The sequence below is a fragment of the Oryx dammah genome, unplaced genomic scaffold, assembly GCF_014754425.2.
Source record: "Oryx dammah isolate SB20612 unplaced genomic scaffold, SCBI_Odam_1.1 HiC_scaffold_1, whole genome shotgun sequence".
NCBI classification, from domain to species: Eukaryota; Metazoa; Chordata; class Mammalia; order Artiodactyla; family Bovidae; genus Oryx; species Oryx dammah.
This window is the reverse complement of record NW_024070185.1, coordinates 81,682,717-81,698,336: the sequence shown is the minus strand read 5'-3', so window position 1 is coordinate 81,698,336 and position 15,620 is coordinate 81,682,717. Positions and strand designations below refer to the sequence as shown.

At 39.6% G+C, this 15,620-nt stretch overlaps 1 protein-coding gene across 10 annotated transcripts in view; it reads left to right on the top strand.

The window, feature by feature from the left end:
* CDC14B (cell division cycle 14B) overlaps nucleotides 1–15,620 on the top strand; it is a 129,980-nt gene extending 114,360 nt beyond the window's left edge. For 4 of the 10 annotated variants that reach the window (XM_040245376.1, XM_040245363.1, XM_040245394.1 and 1 more), the window contains one exon: nucleotides 8,710–12,373. In XM_040245376.1, coding sequence (XP_040101310.1) covers nucleotides 8,710–8,746 — 37 coding nt within the window. In that variant the 3' untranslated portion in view covers nucleotides 8,747–12,373. Of the gene's footprint in view, nucleotides 1–3,859; nucleotides 3,977–8,347; nucleotides 8,599–8,709; nucleotides 12,374–15,308 lie in introns of those variants that run through there. The other 6 variants (XR_005721807.1, XM_040245327.1, XM_040245337.1 and 3 more) reach the window with 3 other exon arrangements.

Here is a 15,620-nt window from a genome sequence, read left to right as displayed (position 1 = left end):
AGGAATGCAAAAGTGCCTTCTAGGATCTCCTCCAAAGTAGAATTCCATTACAACCAACTCCAGTTGTTTGTGCTTTCATTGAATGTCTTCAAATGGCTAGAAAAGATTTAAAAATCTAGCAGATGCTTTTCTTTTCAAATTTAAGGAAAATCTGCTTAACATGTTCCTATTTATGATATTTTTTAAAATATCTTTTTGGTATGGACTTATTATTTGCTTGTTATGTCTTTTCAGTTGTATCTGACTCTTTGTGACCCTGTGGACTATACCCTGCCAGGCTCCTCTGTCCATGGGACTTGGGGTTGCCATTTCCTCCTCCAGGGGATTTTCCCAACCCAGGGATTGAACTCACTTCTCTTACATCTCCTGCGTTGGCAGGCAGGTTCTTTACCACTAGCACCACCTGGGAAGCCCAAGCTTATTATTACATATGCAGTATTTCTGATAAGAATTATCCCTTTACAATGTTTTGTTTTGTTCCTTTACTTCTCTTATTGATCTTAGATTTCACACATTCTGACTCGGGAACATCATGCACTGCATAGATTTATTCTTCTCAAACTACTCTGAGTGGCCATTAGAACAGGTGGACTCATTGCTAATAATATTTAGGCATTTCATGCTTATATTATTTTTTGCAAGGTATGTTTAAAAATAGTCTCTATCAGGCTCTTTTTGGTATTCTGTGCCAGGACATAACGTTTTTTTTATTACTGACATTTGCCACTGTGTTTCTAGACCCAAATCAGAGTATTTGCCTGCTCTGATTAATTTTCTATTTATGGAAACCAAAAGGTTTCAACAGTAACAGTGATGTAAACAGGTATAATCCTTGTAATTATCTTTTGAGGTAACTACTCCAGGGCACTGCTATCGACGTTCGCCTCTATTGGCTGATGATGTAGCATTGCCTGAGAGGTTGTTGCCTGGCATGCCTGGAGAGCTTGCCTATAACGGCACTTCACGCACTGCAAAGGACCTCATAGACAGTGGGAAGGGGACCAGTGCACGTTGCAGGGCCTCAGGCCCATCATTTTGAAGGCTCTTTTTGTATCACTGGTGGACAGCCAGTGTAAATAGTGCATGGTTGCATGATGGAGCCTCTTCTTGGAATGAACATTTATTTCAGAGCACTTTATGACTTCATTGATTAGAGACCTGGCTTTTCAATTTTTTTTTGCTTTGCCTCAAGTTGAAGATATTTTTGTATCCAAAATCTGAAAATCCTGGCCCTCAAAAGATATTGCAGAGAAGAAAAGGAATTCTAGTATGGGCAAGAGATAGAAAGTAGGACTGAGGGTTCTGTGAGGAAAAGATGGCAAGGAGAAATGACATGTGCTGAATGTTGTCCTGCAAAGCTATGTGGTTGGCTTGGTGTGCAAGGCAGGAGGTACTGAGTTCCCGCATCCCCATGGCAGAGTAAATACTTCACCCTTGTTGGCTAGCTTAACCCACCTTAGGGTGTTATTTGTAATATAAGTAATATCTAAGTTTAGTTGCTGTGTTTTCTTCCCACTTTATTGATATATAACCTATAGATGAAATAACTAGTCTGTTTTTAATGCAAATAACTGATGACCTAAATCTTATTGATGAGATTAATGCATTCCAAATTTCTGTCATGCTCTTATTTTCAAAATTGTACATAAATTATCAGCTACTAATATTACTTCACATGAATTGTTCTCACTAATTTTATAGAGAAGTAAATAATTTTAAAAAGATATTTCCTGTCAGCTTAAAATATGAATTAGCAGTAATTTCTTGTTTGAATAATATTTAAGCATAATAGTTAATTTAAGAAATCAGGAGGTAAATTTCCTCAGCAGGCAGTGTATTGGCTCTTGGTTTTTCTTTTTTTTCTGATTTTACAGTGTAATAGTTGATACTTGACTTCACTTTCATTTTTCACTTTCATGCATTGGAGAAGGAAATGGCAACCCACTCCAGTGCTCTTGCCTGGAGAATCCCAGGGACAGGGAGAGCCTGGTGGGCTGCCATCGATGGGGTCACACAGAGTCAAACACGACTGAAGCGACTTAGCAGCAGCAGCAGCAGCAGCCTCAAATTATTTGAAAAGTAGATGTAGTATTTCAGAAAAGCCAACAAGAGTCTCATTTTCTCCATTTATAAAAAATAGAGATAAAAACCATGAGCCCTGTTAAGTGGGCGAGAGGCTTCAGGACAGCATTGGCACCCTGAAGCACTGGGCCTGGGCTTCAGTAAGAGCAATGGAATTGTTTTGTTTTTCTCTATGAAAAATTCTAGATTCACAGCCTTAGCAGAGACAACTAAATATCTTCTCCTCACTTTATAAAATGAGAAAGAATTTAAAAATAACTCCTTGTTTTCAATGATAAAATTTATATGCCAGAGCGGTTGGTGCCCTTTTTGATCATGTAACTATGTCAGCATATACATTTTGTTTTGTTAAAACAGTCAACATATAGGATGATAAAACTCTATTAGAAATCCTGAATCAAGCATTGACTCACTTACCCAGGATCAGTTTCCTTCAGTGATATTGAAGGCCTCATTCATAAAGCTTTCAGAAATGCTTCTCATTTAAAGAGAAACAGCTTGGCTAGCAGTCCCCCACCCTCAGCTCTCCCTTCCTCTCCCCCAAATGGCTTGAAAACCAATGACCTCCAGACTTCTCCTCTAGTACAATACAACCCCATTGTTTTTTCAATGATGAGAAGTTAGCGTTTTACTAAATGCTAATTATTCTATGGTTTGAGTGATAATAAAATTATAAGAATTTACTACATTTTAAGGACCTGGCTTTGGTTATTAACTAATGTGGTGTTAACACAGGCATAGGAGGTAGGACCGACTGCTAGTTAGTTGTAAAGGTTTCTTCTTACACAGGAGCTGGGTTCTCAGAAGTTGTTGTTGGCTGTCTTACCTATATGTTTGGATAAATGAGGATAAAACTTTTTATAGTGTTTTCTCTCACAGATAACTATAAGTTGACTATGTATAAATGTGTATGTATTAAGTTCAGTGTTTTAGTCATTATCTCTTGAAGAAAACAATTGCTTATAAAGTTTTTTGGTGTTTTCTGCTGTTGTCCCTATGACAGTTCAATGGGGAAATTTAAAACACCCTGTACTTCTGAGCAGGTATTCTATGTGGGCTTTATCTGAGGGGTTCTTTCTGATTTGTTCATTTGCCTCCTGAGCAGTCTGCTCCCATAGGTATCAGTTCCTTGAGATGTCTAGAGTCTAATTAAATAAAGTTTCACAGAATTAAAACAATTTCATTTTAATGGTAGTTGATGACTTAGTAGGTAGTTGTAATCCAGATTTTAAAAACTTGCTTTGAACATCTTTTTAAAATTTGAAATGTTATAAAAAACATGAATTTGACTTGAGTTTGATTCAAGTTGACTTGAGTATGTTGCTTGTTCTGCCATCTTTGAAGAGTGAATACTGTGTATATATTTATATTCATAGTCTTTAGTATTAGGGTTTTTAAATGATTTCTTGTTTCATGACTAGAATTCTGAGAATCTGATTTTACTTTGGGGCACAGAAATTTGTCTTTCTGATTGATTTCTTTGGTGTGGGAATTGCTTGACATGCCAGGTGATTAATTTTCGAAAGCAAAGTTTTCTGGTTATCTTTGTGTAAACCTTCATAGGGAAATGAGATGCTTTATTTCAAAAGAATTTGATGTAAGAGTGTGTTTCAGATTTTTCTTTTTTTCTTTTTTTTTTTTGACAAATTTGTTTATGGAAAATTCTATCCGTTCTCAAGAAAGTAATTTGCACTAAAGTGCAAAAATGCCCTCCTCTGTCAAGTATTTGCAAATTGTTTCAGTGAATATAATGTTCTTTTTTTCCAACTATTTCCAGAGTAATTCTTCAGCCCAGTGTTCAGAGCTGTAAAACATCTGAACCTAACATTTCTGGCAGTGCAGGCATTACTAAAAGAACCACCAGATCTGCTTCAAGAAAAAGCAGTTTTAAAAGGTGAGAAAAGAGCCCTACTCTTCTGAAGTGTTTCAGATATTGGCTTTCCAGTTTAATCTTCTGGAAATAGAAACGAAGACAGGAGAAAGCAAAGTCCCAGTGATGGGAAGTTAATCAAAAATGTTTGACTTGTTCACCATCTGAGAAAATCTGGACCATTTTAATTTAGGGTTATGTTTTGTTTTTCAGAGGTCATTCTTAACATTGGAAATGTGGTGTCGGGGTCATAGTACGGGAAAGTTGAGAATGTTGTGTCCTTCTGAGTTCTTAAATTGAGAACTTCCAAAGCTCTCTGTCAGGACTTGGAGGAAATCTTTCTGTCTATATATCGGACTCATCATAATTGTTGGAGAATTAGTTGCACATAAGTGGTGGAAAAATGAGAACTCTTGAGAGTTTGGGAACCTTCTTTACCTGGTTACTGTCCTCTTGGTCACAGTCTACCCCCAGAGGGGTAGCTCTTTGCCTTTCTGGCCTAGCATCTTCCACTTCCTTCGTTAGCATACACTCTGACAAGAAAATGGACATGTTCTGTGACCAAATCCATCACTCACGGTTGTCTTTGGATGTTTTTCATGATCCGAGACATTTCAACATATTCCAAAATCAGATCCCCTTTTAGGAGAGAGCAGATTGCCCCCTTCCCATCATCTCAGGATGGATAGGCAGACACCTTTTTTGTGTTTATGTATCTTTGCCTAGAGCTGGCAACCCATGAGGCACGACAGTGCTGTCTTACAGAGATCACAAGCGGCCCAAGATAATCTGCACCAGACTTTGGAATCTTCTCCACAGTTTTCCTTGCTACTTTTTAACTTCTCTGCTCTCAGCCCTTTGAGGCTTTGGGCCTGCCGTGGCCTTCAGCGCTGAGGTGGTTTCTGGTGCAGCCCCCCGGTAGCCTGTGTCCTAAGGGACTTGCTAACAATCTGAGAGCCCTGGGTGTTTTGCTGTTTTAAGGAATTGTTTAGTTCTGCCACTGTTTCTCTTTGTGGATTCTCTTGTACAGTTTTTACTACAAACTTTTATTTAGCTAAGAATGTGATAGTGCCTCCCAAGTGTTTGAGAATTGGGCATTGATTCATGATTTTAGGGTTTAAAACTTTTCATTAGGGAAGGTATCAAATACTCTTTAATTCCATTGAGAAGAATATTAGAGAAATGCTGACAAAAAAGTCAAGAGTTTAGGTACATTATAACATAATACCAGAATTTTTTTAGAACAGTAAGAAATAAGAAATGATTGATGAATTCTGCAAAATGAATTGAGAGTCATGTTTTCAAAGAAAAGTTAATGACCTGGGTTAACTGCTTATGGAGCAATAAGTGAAAAGGGCTACACATAAAACTTATGAAATATTGCTTTAATTTTATAAATGTAAAATGTGTTTTATATATGTGTAAAGGTATATACATATTTATAAGCCTAAATATTTGTGTGTGTGTGTTAGTCATTCAGTTGTGTCCGACTCTTTGGGACCCCATAGACTGTAGCCCACCAGGTTCCTTTATCCATGGAATTCTCCAGACAGGAATACTGGAGTGGGTAGCTATTTTCTTCTCCAAGATAAAAGGAAAATATGCTTATAATACCAGTTCTTCTGGTTGGTAGAACAGTTGGGGAGTTTTTTTTTCTTATCATTTTCTTTTTTTCTAAATTTTCTACAATAAATGAGGGGAAATGGGAGGTTTTTAACTTTGATACTTTTATGTAAATTATTAAAAATTTAAGTAAGAGGCCTGCTGCTGTTGATAGACATATTTTGAACAGACATTCTTTTCAGACTTCCATCACAGCCAGGTGTGTTTTGCACATTTAATTCTGCTTTCTGCTTTCCCGGATGGTGCTCTCCAGGTTTCAGATGAGATGACTAGAGTCCCAAGGCCGGGGCTGTACATGCCGGGCCTCACCACGCTCCTCTTAGGGTGTGGCCTGATGGCAGTTTTTCCATCTAGGTCTTGTCTAGTGATCTAAACTTGTGCTTTTCAGCAGAGGTGGTTCCTGATTGCGGTGAGCATCTGCCTGAGGTCCCTGGACTTGTTGCTTTGAGGACTTTAAAATAGAGCTCAGACTGAGTAATTTGAGTATTTAAATGGCCCAAAGCAGTTTTCAGGCAATTGGGATAGTGCTGAAAACCAAAGACTTCTTTTAAATGCTGCAATGGACTTTCAGAGATTTGGAGGGTCATAGAAGTAAAACAACAGGAGTCAGCTTTTAATCACGCCCTCCCTCCATGCCAGATCTCCTTTGCCTCTTTCCTGGCTTTGGCCTGTTTTGACATCACCTTAACTGTGACCACTTGCAGCTCACAAGAGAAAGGTAGATGCATTATGTACAGTCTCACTCCTGCTTCTAGGAAATAATGGGTGTCAGGCACCCAAGCTGTAGCCGGTACTTTTATCCTATAGGACAGTACTCGTTTTTGGTTGGAGGATAACTGATTCAGGACAAAATAATATGAGCTAAGATGGTTAACTAATTTTAAAGTATTGAATAGAAATCTTTTCTTGGAACAGCAGTACACACACATATACACATATAAAATAGCACCCCATTTCCGTGTACATTAATAAACACTTTGAAGGCACCAGGGCTGACCGTCTGCTGTTACTCCCATTTGCGAGGTCCTCTCTCTTGCAGGTTGAGATGTTGTCTGTGTGTCATCATCTCTATTGTGCCACAGAACTTGACCTTTCATTTCTGTGTTCTGTTCTACTCTTAGAGGCTTCCAGGATGAGCACCTCACCCAAAGTCACTTTCTATTGATTTGGCTCTTTTGACTTTTGACAGTTTATTGAGAGGCTGTACCTCTTTGAAGAACTTTTGCACAAACACGCTAAAAAAGTAGTCATTTGGAGACTGAAAAATCCTTCTGAATGCTGTCATAAATATTTGTTGTTGGGAAGAATTGCCACCATGTGTCTCTCATGGCAGGTGATTATTCTCCCATGTATCCACTGAACACTGGCCACATCTAAACATAAATCATGAGTGTTAAGCTCTGCTCTGGCACAACCATGACAGTTCAGGCTGGAAACACTGGCGTGTCTGGTTGCAGATGGAGCACTGAGGGGAGTCTGTGTGGCACCTTCCTCATCCCCTTTCTTAAGTCCAGAGAAGTAAATTAATCGACTTCTATACCCCCCACTTCCTGTTAGAGCCAGAAACCAATTTTAATATCTCTCTTTTAATAATTGCTAAATCCACTGAAGAACCAGCTAAATAGAATTGGCCTGTTTTTCAGTGTTCTGGTATGGACTGTCTGAAAAGTCTCCAGTCTGAAGTGTCTCAAACACTTCATCATCAAGCCTCTGATTGAGAACTTTTAGCCAGCTCATTTGATGTCATTCGGTTTGGTTCATACACAGCTCACCCATTGAGTGCATGTTTCTGTAAGCATATGTTGTTTCTTTGGGTCTGTCTTTGGTTCATTTCCTTTTTAAAAGAAATCATAACTTCATTTGTTTTCTAAGATAATTGTCACGTACAAGTGCCTTTTTCATTCTAAGTTGCGTCATTGGGAACCATCACTTTCTGCTTATTTTTTGTGCCTAATTATATTTTGGAGGAAGATAAATACTCAGACTCTTTCCTCAGCCTCTGAAGCCATGAGTCTCCTCACAGGCCTTTGAGTTGGGAGTAGCTGCATTTCAGACTTTGGCTTTTTAGGTCTTCTTGTTTGTGAAGCTTGCCATCATCATGCCTTTCAATGCTTCTTGTCCTTAGAGTCTCAGATCTCGGTGTCTATTCCATCACCTCTGGGCTTTTTTTTGTTACTGCCATTGTCTTTAAAAACTGTATCACTGTAGGAGCCCTAGAATGTTGTATCTAAATATTCTTTCCTGCTGGTTACCTCTGTTCTTTTAAATTATTAATCTTCCTTTGAAATTTCAGATATCTTCCCACTTGGCTTCCCAAACTGACCTGGACCTTTATACTCAGTCCTCTCTTGGGGTCTCGGGAAACTAAGTGATTGATTCAGATGAGCTGCTCTGATAGAACCTCATCACCATCTAAGTGAGGGTCACCTCCAGACGGGAATTGGTTTCTCTCTTTTCTTTTGCTTCAGTCGTCCTCTGAAAGTCGCTGTTTAGTTGAAAGTTACAGTGATCTCTTGGGGAAGGAAAGAAGGGAGGTAGGGTGAAGATCAACGTAGATCAGTTGACCTACATACAGAAAAGGGTTGGCGGCTGTCCCCTTGCAGCTGTGCGGCGGTGTGGAGCAAGGCGGGAGCAGGTGCGGGGTGCCGGCTGCACTCTGCTAAACTGGAAACGGCTTGCAGTGCCCCGGCTTTTTCTGTAACCAGATTCTGCCTTTGGAAATAATCAAGTAACACTTCTTTATCTTTTCGTTCTTTCCCACTTTTCCCACAGCCTGATTCCTCAGAGAGAAAGAAGGAAAAGGAATGCTTTGCAACAAATGCCCTTAATGGCATTATGGTACTCTCATTGCTCGGCTGCTTTTGCCCTCCCTTCTTTTTTTATTGTTGTTTATTGTTTTTTAATTTTTTGCAGAACTGAAACTTTTTCTGCTCTGCCTTTTCTCTCCTGTTTGTCTTTACTTTATGGTTGATATTGTACTGTCTTTTCCAAAGTATCTGTCATTAAAGAATTATACAAGTGTATACTTTTTAGCATGTCAATATTTTTATTATGTTGCCTTCCTTGTCTTTGATAACTACGTATGGGACACTTAAAAGCCTTCATGGTAAAATCCTTTTTTTTTTCCCCTGTAGTCCCTCCATTTCAAGGACTAAAACAGTCTTGCGTTAAGTAAAAACCTGTGACCAGAACTGAAAGAAGACTCTAGGAACAGAAAACTACAACAGGACTTTAGCACAATTTATTTGGGAAAAAAAAAAATTGCAAAAGCCTTAGCTGCTTTCCACCTAACAAGTTTATTCAATGAAGAAAATGTCCACTGGAATTTAAATAACTACATGAGCTTGGGTGCAAGTGAATGACTTGAAGAGGGCCCAACTCTCCTATAGAAATGTCTGGAACACAAAAAGCTGTTGTAAATTAGTCTCAGGTGTAAATATCAAAGCCCTCTGTTATCAGGAGAGCTGACTAGTCTGTGTGGTGCACGTATGTCCCTGTGATGGCAATCATTTTAGCTGCTGGCCTTCAGAAGAATTGAAGATCTGATGGAGGTTTTTTACTTATTTATTTGCTGTTCACCCTGTGTCAAAATTTATAAAGATAAAACAAGCATTACTGAAATGGTACTTTCTGTGATTTGATACTATTTGGTTTAATCATCTTTACTTTAATATTTGTAATACTGTTGTAGTGTTAACTCTGTTAAGTACCCAAGCTGCTTGTCTTCCACCAAAGAGTGCTTTATTAACAAGAATCTGTGAAAACCACATTTAAAGACTGTTGCATGTTGTAATACAAATTGGTACTTTGGTAACCTAAACCTATCAAGAGAATGTTAGTAGTAGCTTTAGAAGACTCAGGAAGAGAGACTAGCTTCAGAGTTGGAAAATTGTTGTAAGTTATTCTTTTTTGTGTCACTTTGAGTCTGAAGAATGTCAAGGCTGCCCACTATTTGGTTACCCAGTCATACAAATTAAAATCATACTTCCACACAGGAAAAACCCCCACACTGTTGGTGTTTCCCCTGGAAACAGTGATGCCAAACAATGACGACTTTTTTAAAAGTTATTTTGTTAGGGTCTTTCTCTGTAGCATTGTGAATTTTTGTTGTTATGTTAATGGCCTCGGGCCTTTTGGTTTCACTCATGTGTTATTTGCATCTAGATTTCCTTATTTGTAAATAAGAAACTCACTGTTGCCTTCGGTTAGGGAATACAACTAGTAACTCTTTGCAGAGTGCCTTCTCCCCTCAATCCCACAGAAACACAACAGTCTGTAATGTAAAGCAATCACAAAACAATTTATTTGCTGCTAAAAAGAAACAGGGCCCCCAAATAAAAGAATATGTATAATCACCTTGGTTACTTCCATAAGTGAATGATTTAGTTACTGTTAACCAGTGTTTGGCTATCCTAGTTTCGAGAATGAGGAGATATATTGAAAGGCAAAATGCCTTCACATTCTTTACAAGATGAATGCATCAGGTCAGTAGGCAATTCCATTTTTAAAAAGCTGCCTTCTTAATATAGTTACAAAGAATAATGAGTGGTTGGAATAAGCAGATTAAAGTCTGTTTAATGTAAAAAGTAATTAGAAGACTGTGGATCTCTTATGGTATCTACTGTCTTGGAGTAAATTATAAGTTTGCCTAGTTTTGAGGGGAGATGGAAGATGCCATTGTTTTGATCAAACAAGCAGCTCCTCCTCATTGGGCACCATGCGGTAAGGCCATGCCAGGTTCTAAACATCAGGACCAGACCTCAGAAAAATGGTGGTTTTCTATCCCTGGAAGTTCATAAATACAAAGACCCGCTTACCTGAGGGGAGACAGCTCTTGATGAAGCTTTGAGTGGGAAAATAAGCTTTGTGTTTGCTGTGTTGTTCTGAGAGATACTAAATATTCAAGCTGTGCCCAGGTATAAAACCACTGAATTCTCAGGGCAACTCTTCTTCCCTTTATACCTTTAAAGGCCATTTCCTACATAACTGATCCCAGCAGTTATGAAAATCAAACTTCCATCTGAACCATTCTTGCTGATCAGAACAAGTAAATGCTGTCTCCCTCACAGTGAATAAGACATCTTATGTTTTGGCCAAGAGTGAAAAATTTGGGCTTCAATGTACTTTTTGTTTTACAAATTGACTTTTTGTGTGGCTGCTCAAGTTTTCCAGCTAGAGTTGCTATCACTGTGGTTCTTTCTAAAAATCCTTGTTTTTGACAGGCTCACTGAAAGTAGTCATAGCAAACTAGTGATTTGTTAAAGAAACATTCCTTGGAACACACAACTTGGGATAGTGCTTCAGATGGATTGTATAGCATGTTGTTAAGGGGATATTGAGAATCTAGGAAGTCTCTGGGTCTGACTGATGGAAAGTTCTTCCTGCTGTGAATAAAAGACTCTTCCTCCTGTCCCCAGCTGAAACTTCAGCACACCCAAGAATCTTCTCAGAATCTCATTTTTAATTTCTTGTATAAGATCTTGGTATGGAATATGGAATAGGGCATGTCAGATATGGAGAGATTTCTTTAACTTGAGAGCCTTAAACAGCTTTGAAAATACACCAAGAGAGTTTCCATTGGGATAAAAATTAGAAATGAGTATTTTTAGGTGCCCTTGAAGCTTTCTGGGGACTCAAATCATCAACAGTCGGGGACAGTCCAAAAGAAGAGTGTCTGCCAAACTGGGTACCTAGATGTGTGAACAGACTTCCATTTTTGTAATCCTAAAGAAAAACTAGAAATCCCTCTAACCTGCGAATGAAGAGGGATGGATCCTGAGCAGTGCCTCAATAAATCAAGTAGCCTTACTTGTCAAAATGTAGCTGCATCTAAGTGGCACACTGCTCTTCTGGTCTCCAGAATTTTTCTGTTCTAAACTTGATTATCTTAGCTGTCTCCCACCCACTTGCTTCCCTACCCTCTTCCGCCTCTCACAGGGGTGATTTCTACCTCTTGGGCCCAGACAAAATCTAAAAGAGTTCCCAAGTGTTCTCATGAGGCGATGTGTCTGCCCTTGGAGTGTGAGATGCTTCGGTGAGCTGTCTGACCATCAGGCATTCTGGGCCGCGTTATGCAAAGAGCTCTGGGAGCCTTTCCTTTGCTTGACAAATGAGCATTGTGCTCCTTTGATGTTTGTCAGAAAGTAGCATAGCTGCTTCTCTTCATACATTTTTTAAACTAGTAATTGCATTTTGGAAAGCAAAAGCAACTTTAAAAGTCTGTTTTAATTCTGTAACAGTTTTCTCCCCTCAAAACTGTCCTGTGAGTCTAGCTGCTGCTCTTCCTTTTCTCTTAAATCTGAGTATTCTCCGTGTCCCTACACGGAAATACTACAGATGTGTTTAATTGACTGGACAGTTCACCTATACTGTGTAGGAAATTACCTCCTTAATTGCCCAGTAGAATTAACTGTCAGCAGATATGTTCATCTGATTATATTACTGCAGTTTTATATCAATTATTTGCAGACTTTTATCTAACCTGCACTCATGTATAGATTATTAAAAGTTTTAAAATGTAACTGATTAATCAATATTTGATCAATCATTATCTTGATTTTTTTTAAGTAAAATGTATATTTCTAATCATATTTTATAAAGCTGAGAGAACTGGTTGAATGAATGTTTATTTTCCTGAAGGTATTTTTAAGATAAAGCTTCATAATGGCCTGTAAACTTTGCATATCTATGTAGTTTGATACATATTGTCACATTTGTGTATTGTAACTGGTTTTATACAAAATGTTGAATAATGGAAGTTGTATAATTATAATCCTATCATTAAAAGTATTAACCAAACAGCCTTTTGAATTTTTTGCTCACTTATCATTCTGAATCATGGTAAGCTGTGGTTAAAGTGTAAAGTGGATATAACCCTCTGCAGTATTAGTTTGTTAGGATGTGGTCTGGGCGGCTTAACAGAAATTTACTTTGTTACAGTTCTAGAGGTTAAAAATCCCAGGGTCAGGGTGTTAGTTGGGTGGTTTCTCTTCCTCTCTTCTGATTGCCTCTCTCTGAGCCCTCCAATCCCTGGTGCCCCTCTGTCTGTCCCCCATTTCTTATCATATGAATCAGGTTGGATTAGGGTCTATCTTAATGGCCTCATTTTAACTTCATTACCTCTTTAAAGTCACTGTCCCCAGATACAGTTCCATTCTGAGGTATTGGTGGAAGGACTTCAACTTAATAATTTGGGGGGTATACTGTTTAGTCTGTAATATCTTCCTCAGGATAAGACAGTAAGCAAGTGAGGGGGCTCCTGATATGAACTCACTCTACAGATACCCACTAACCAGCTCAGTCATGTAAAGGTTTGACCCTTCTGAAAACTTCTAAGGAAAAGACACATGTAAGTCAGACCCTTGGAGCCTCGTGGGTCACACACTGTAGCCCCTTCATTTTACCTGCCAAGGTCTGGATTAAAGTGCTAACTAAAGGCAGGACCAGTGCTGGAGCACTTCATATCCCAGTGTATAACCAACGATGCCATCCACAGCTAATTACCTGCCTTCCCTCTTGGTCTCTTGCAGGGCAGAATCCTAAAAAACCTAATTGCCCACATCATCATGCAGAGGTTATGTGTAGGATGTTGGAACCTGTCCTGTTAAGGGGTGCTGTCCAGTTCCCCAAGAACTTAGCTTTGATTTGTGTTAGGATATGAGTTTTCAAAGTACAAAGTCAAGGGACTGGTCTTCTCATCCAAACTCTGGCATACCCTTGCCCTCAAAGAGCAGTTTGTAGGCTTTGCCACGTCTGCCTGCTCCTCCATGGTTTACCCTGAGTTGTGTGCCCTCCTGCTGACCCACTGGAGCTCAGGTGGCATTGGCCAAGCAGCTCAAGATATGTGAGCGTGAAGGGGGCAGGCTTGGCAGTCAGGCTCTGAGGCTTGGCTCTGGATGAAACTAGAGGACGTGCCTGTTTCTCGTGGGAGCAGCCGTGTCTTCCAGGGCTGTGCAGTGTGAGCACCCAGACTCTGAGACCCTAGCCCTGAAGATGCTTGCTTGCTTTCTCTGTTGTTGACCACTGTTCAGTTTTCATTTACCACATGGACAATTCACCAAACATCTCTACTTCTGTTCTGTAAATAAAACGGGAATAAGAGAATTTTCACCTTAACAATTATAATGAGAATTAAGTTGGATAATGCATGGGACGTGCTTCAAATGGCATTTGGCACCTAGCTTTCAATAATTTAATTTTTATTGCTGTGAGTCAACTCTTCACATCAGGTGGCCAAAGTCTTGGAACTTCAGCTTCAGCATCAGTCCTTCCAATGAGTATTCAGGATTGCTTTCCTTTAGGATTCAATAAATTAATTTTTATACACGTAAGACAGTTTTCTCTTAATTAGGTAAAGACCAGGTTTTGATAGCAGATAATCATCTTTCAGTCTCCTAGTTTTGGACCCTAGAGCATAATTCCATACAAGTAGAATGGTGAATTTTTAAAGAGGCCAGACCATTTGACTTCTGAAGGGAGAAATTCACACACTGAGACTCTCTCGAGAGTGATCAAGGCAGAGTGCTGAACTGATTTAGTAGAGAAGGCCCCTTCGTATTGAAATAGCAGGTTGGTATGGAAAGGGCAGTCAGCAATGTGCGTTCTGAAATGAGCTCTACCATTTATTCTGTGGATGCTTTATCTGCCTCCTGGCTCTCACTTTGTTCATCCATAAAACTGGACTAGTAAGTGCATGGTGTTTGGATTAAAAGAGACCAAAGTACGTGATTGTGCCTTAGTATGGGGCCTGGTGCCAGTGTGGAGCGTAATATCCACCATTGCTTTCTTTTCCTCCACTTTTGGGTCTTAAGTGCAGCTGGGGGTACATTGAGAGGCAGTGAGTGGGAGGAATTCTCCAAAAACTTCTCTATAGAATGCCCTGACTTAAGTAACCCTTGGTGTGTAGGTAGTTTCCAGCTTTTTACTGGTTTACCACTGCATGAATATTCTTATATGTAAATTCTTCCTGGGTGGTGCTGCTTATTTCCTTAGGTTGAATTCTTTTAAAAGGCATTTCTAGGTCAGGGACATGCAAAATCTTAAAGCTTTTTATGTACACTGCATCAAAAAGCAGCTTGGTTAATAATAGTTCAGAGCATGGATTCTGGACCCAGACTGGGTGTAAACCTTTGCTCTGCCGCTTATTAGCTGTGTGATTTGGGCCAGAATGACAATATCTAACACGGTTGTTTGAGGATTTAATATTTGTTAATTACTTAGAACAAGCACCTGGTACATACTAAGAGCCATATATATTATGTTTAATTAAAAAATTAGAATATTGCCTTAATGCTTTTCAAAAGAACTGCCACACGTACAGTCCTCTGTACTCCCTCCGCACTACGTTGGCAGCTGCTGCTGTGACTCTGCTGAGCTGGCGAACTAACTGGACAGCACTGACCCCATGGGTCAGCGCCAGGGGTTGCAGTCACCATCCCTCCCTGCTATGCATAGTCCAGTCTTTGAACTGCCCCATTATTCAGATTTGGGGCATTTTGTCTTCTAAGTGGTTAGCATAATATACTCCTTTATTATATATAGTCTCACCATCTTCTCACTTACTGGAGGAACATATGGACTCTGGGAAACTCTTTCAGATTTCTCTCAACGGATCCCGCCAGCTCCCTCAATGGGGAACCTGGCCCCGTCCATGTGGAATGGAAATCCCTCCACCCTGCCCCTGAAGCGCATGTGGTCTCTGCCTTGTCTCAACTGTGTCTCATTTCTTTGCTAGCAAGTCTGCATGACTTGGACATGCTTCTGGATGACGGGTGCTCTATCCACACTGAGATGCCCAGGTAAGGAGGCCTCCTGCAGGGCAGGACCCTGGCTACAGCCCCTCTGATTCTTATATCATCAGTTTAAATGAGAAGAGGCTTTGGGTGGGAATAGGAAGAAAGGGGAAGGCAGCAGGGTTTGTGCATTTTTTCACTTTGAGAAAGACAGTGGTTCTCATGGTGGGTTTGCTTCACCATGTAAAACAAGATGACTTTCAGGCAGACAATTCTTCCTTGTGTAGAACTCCAGAGAATGCAGCCAGTCTGGC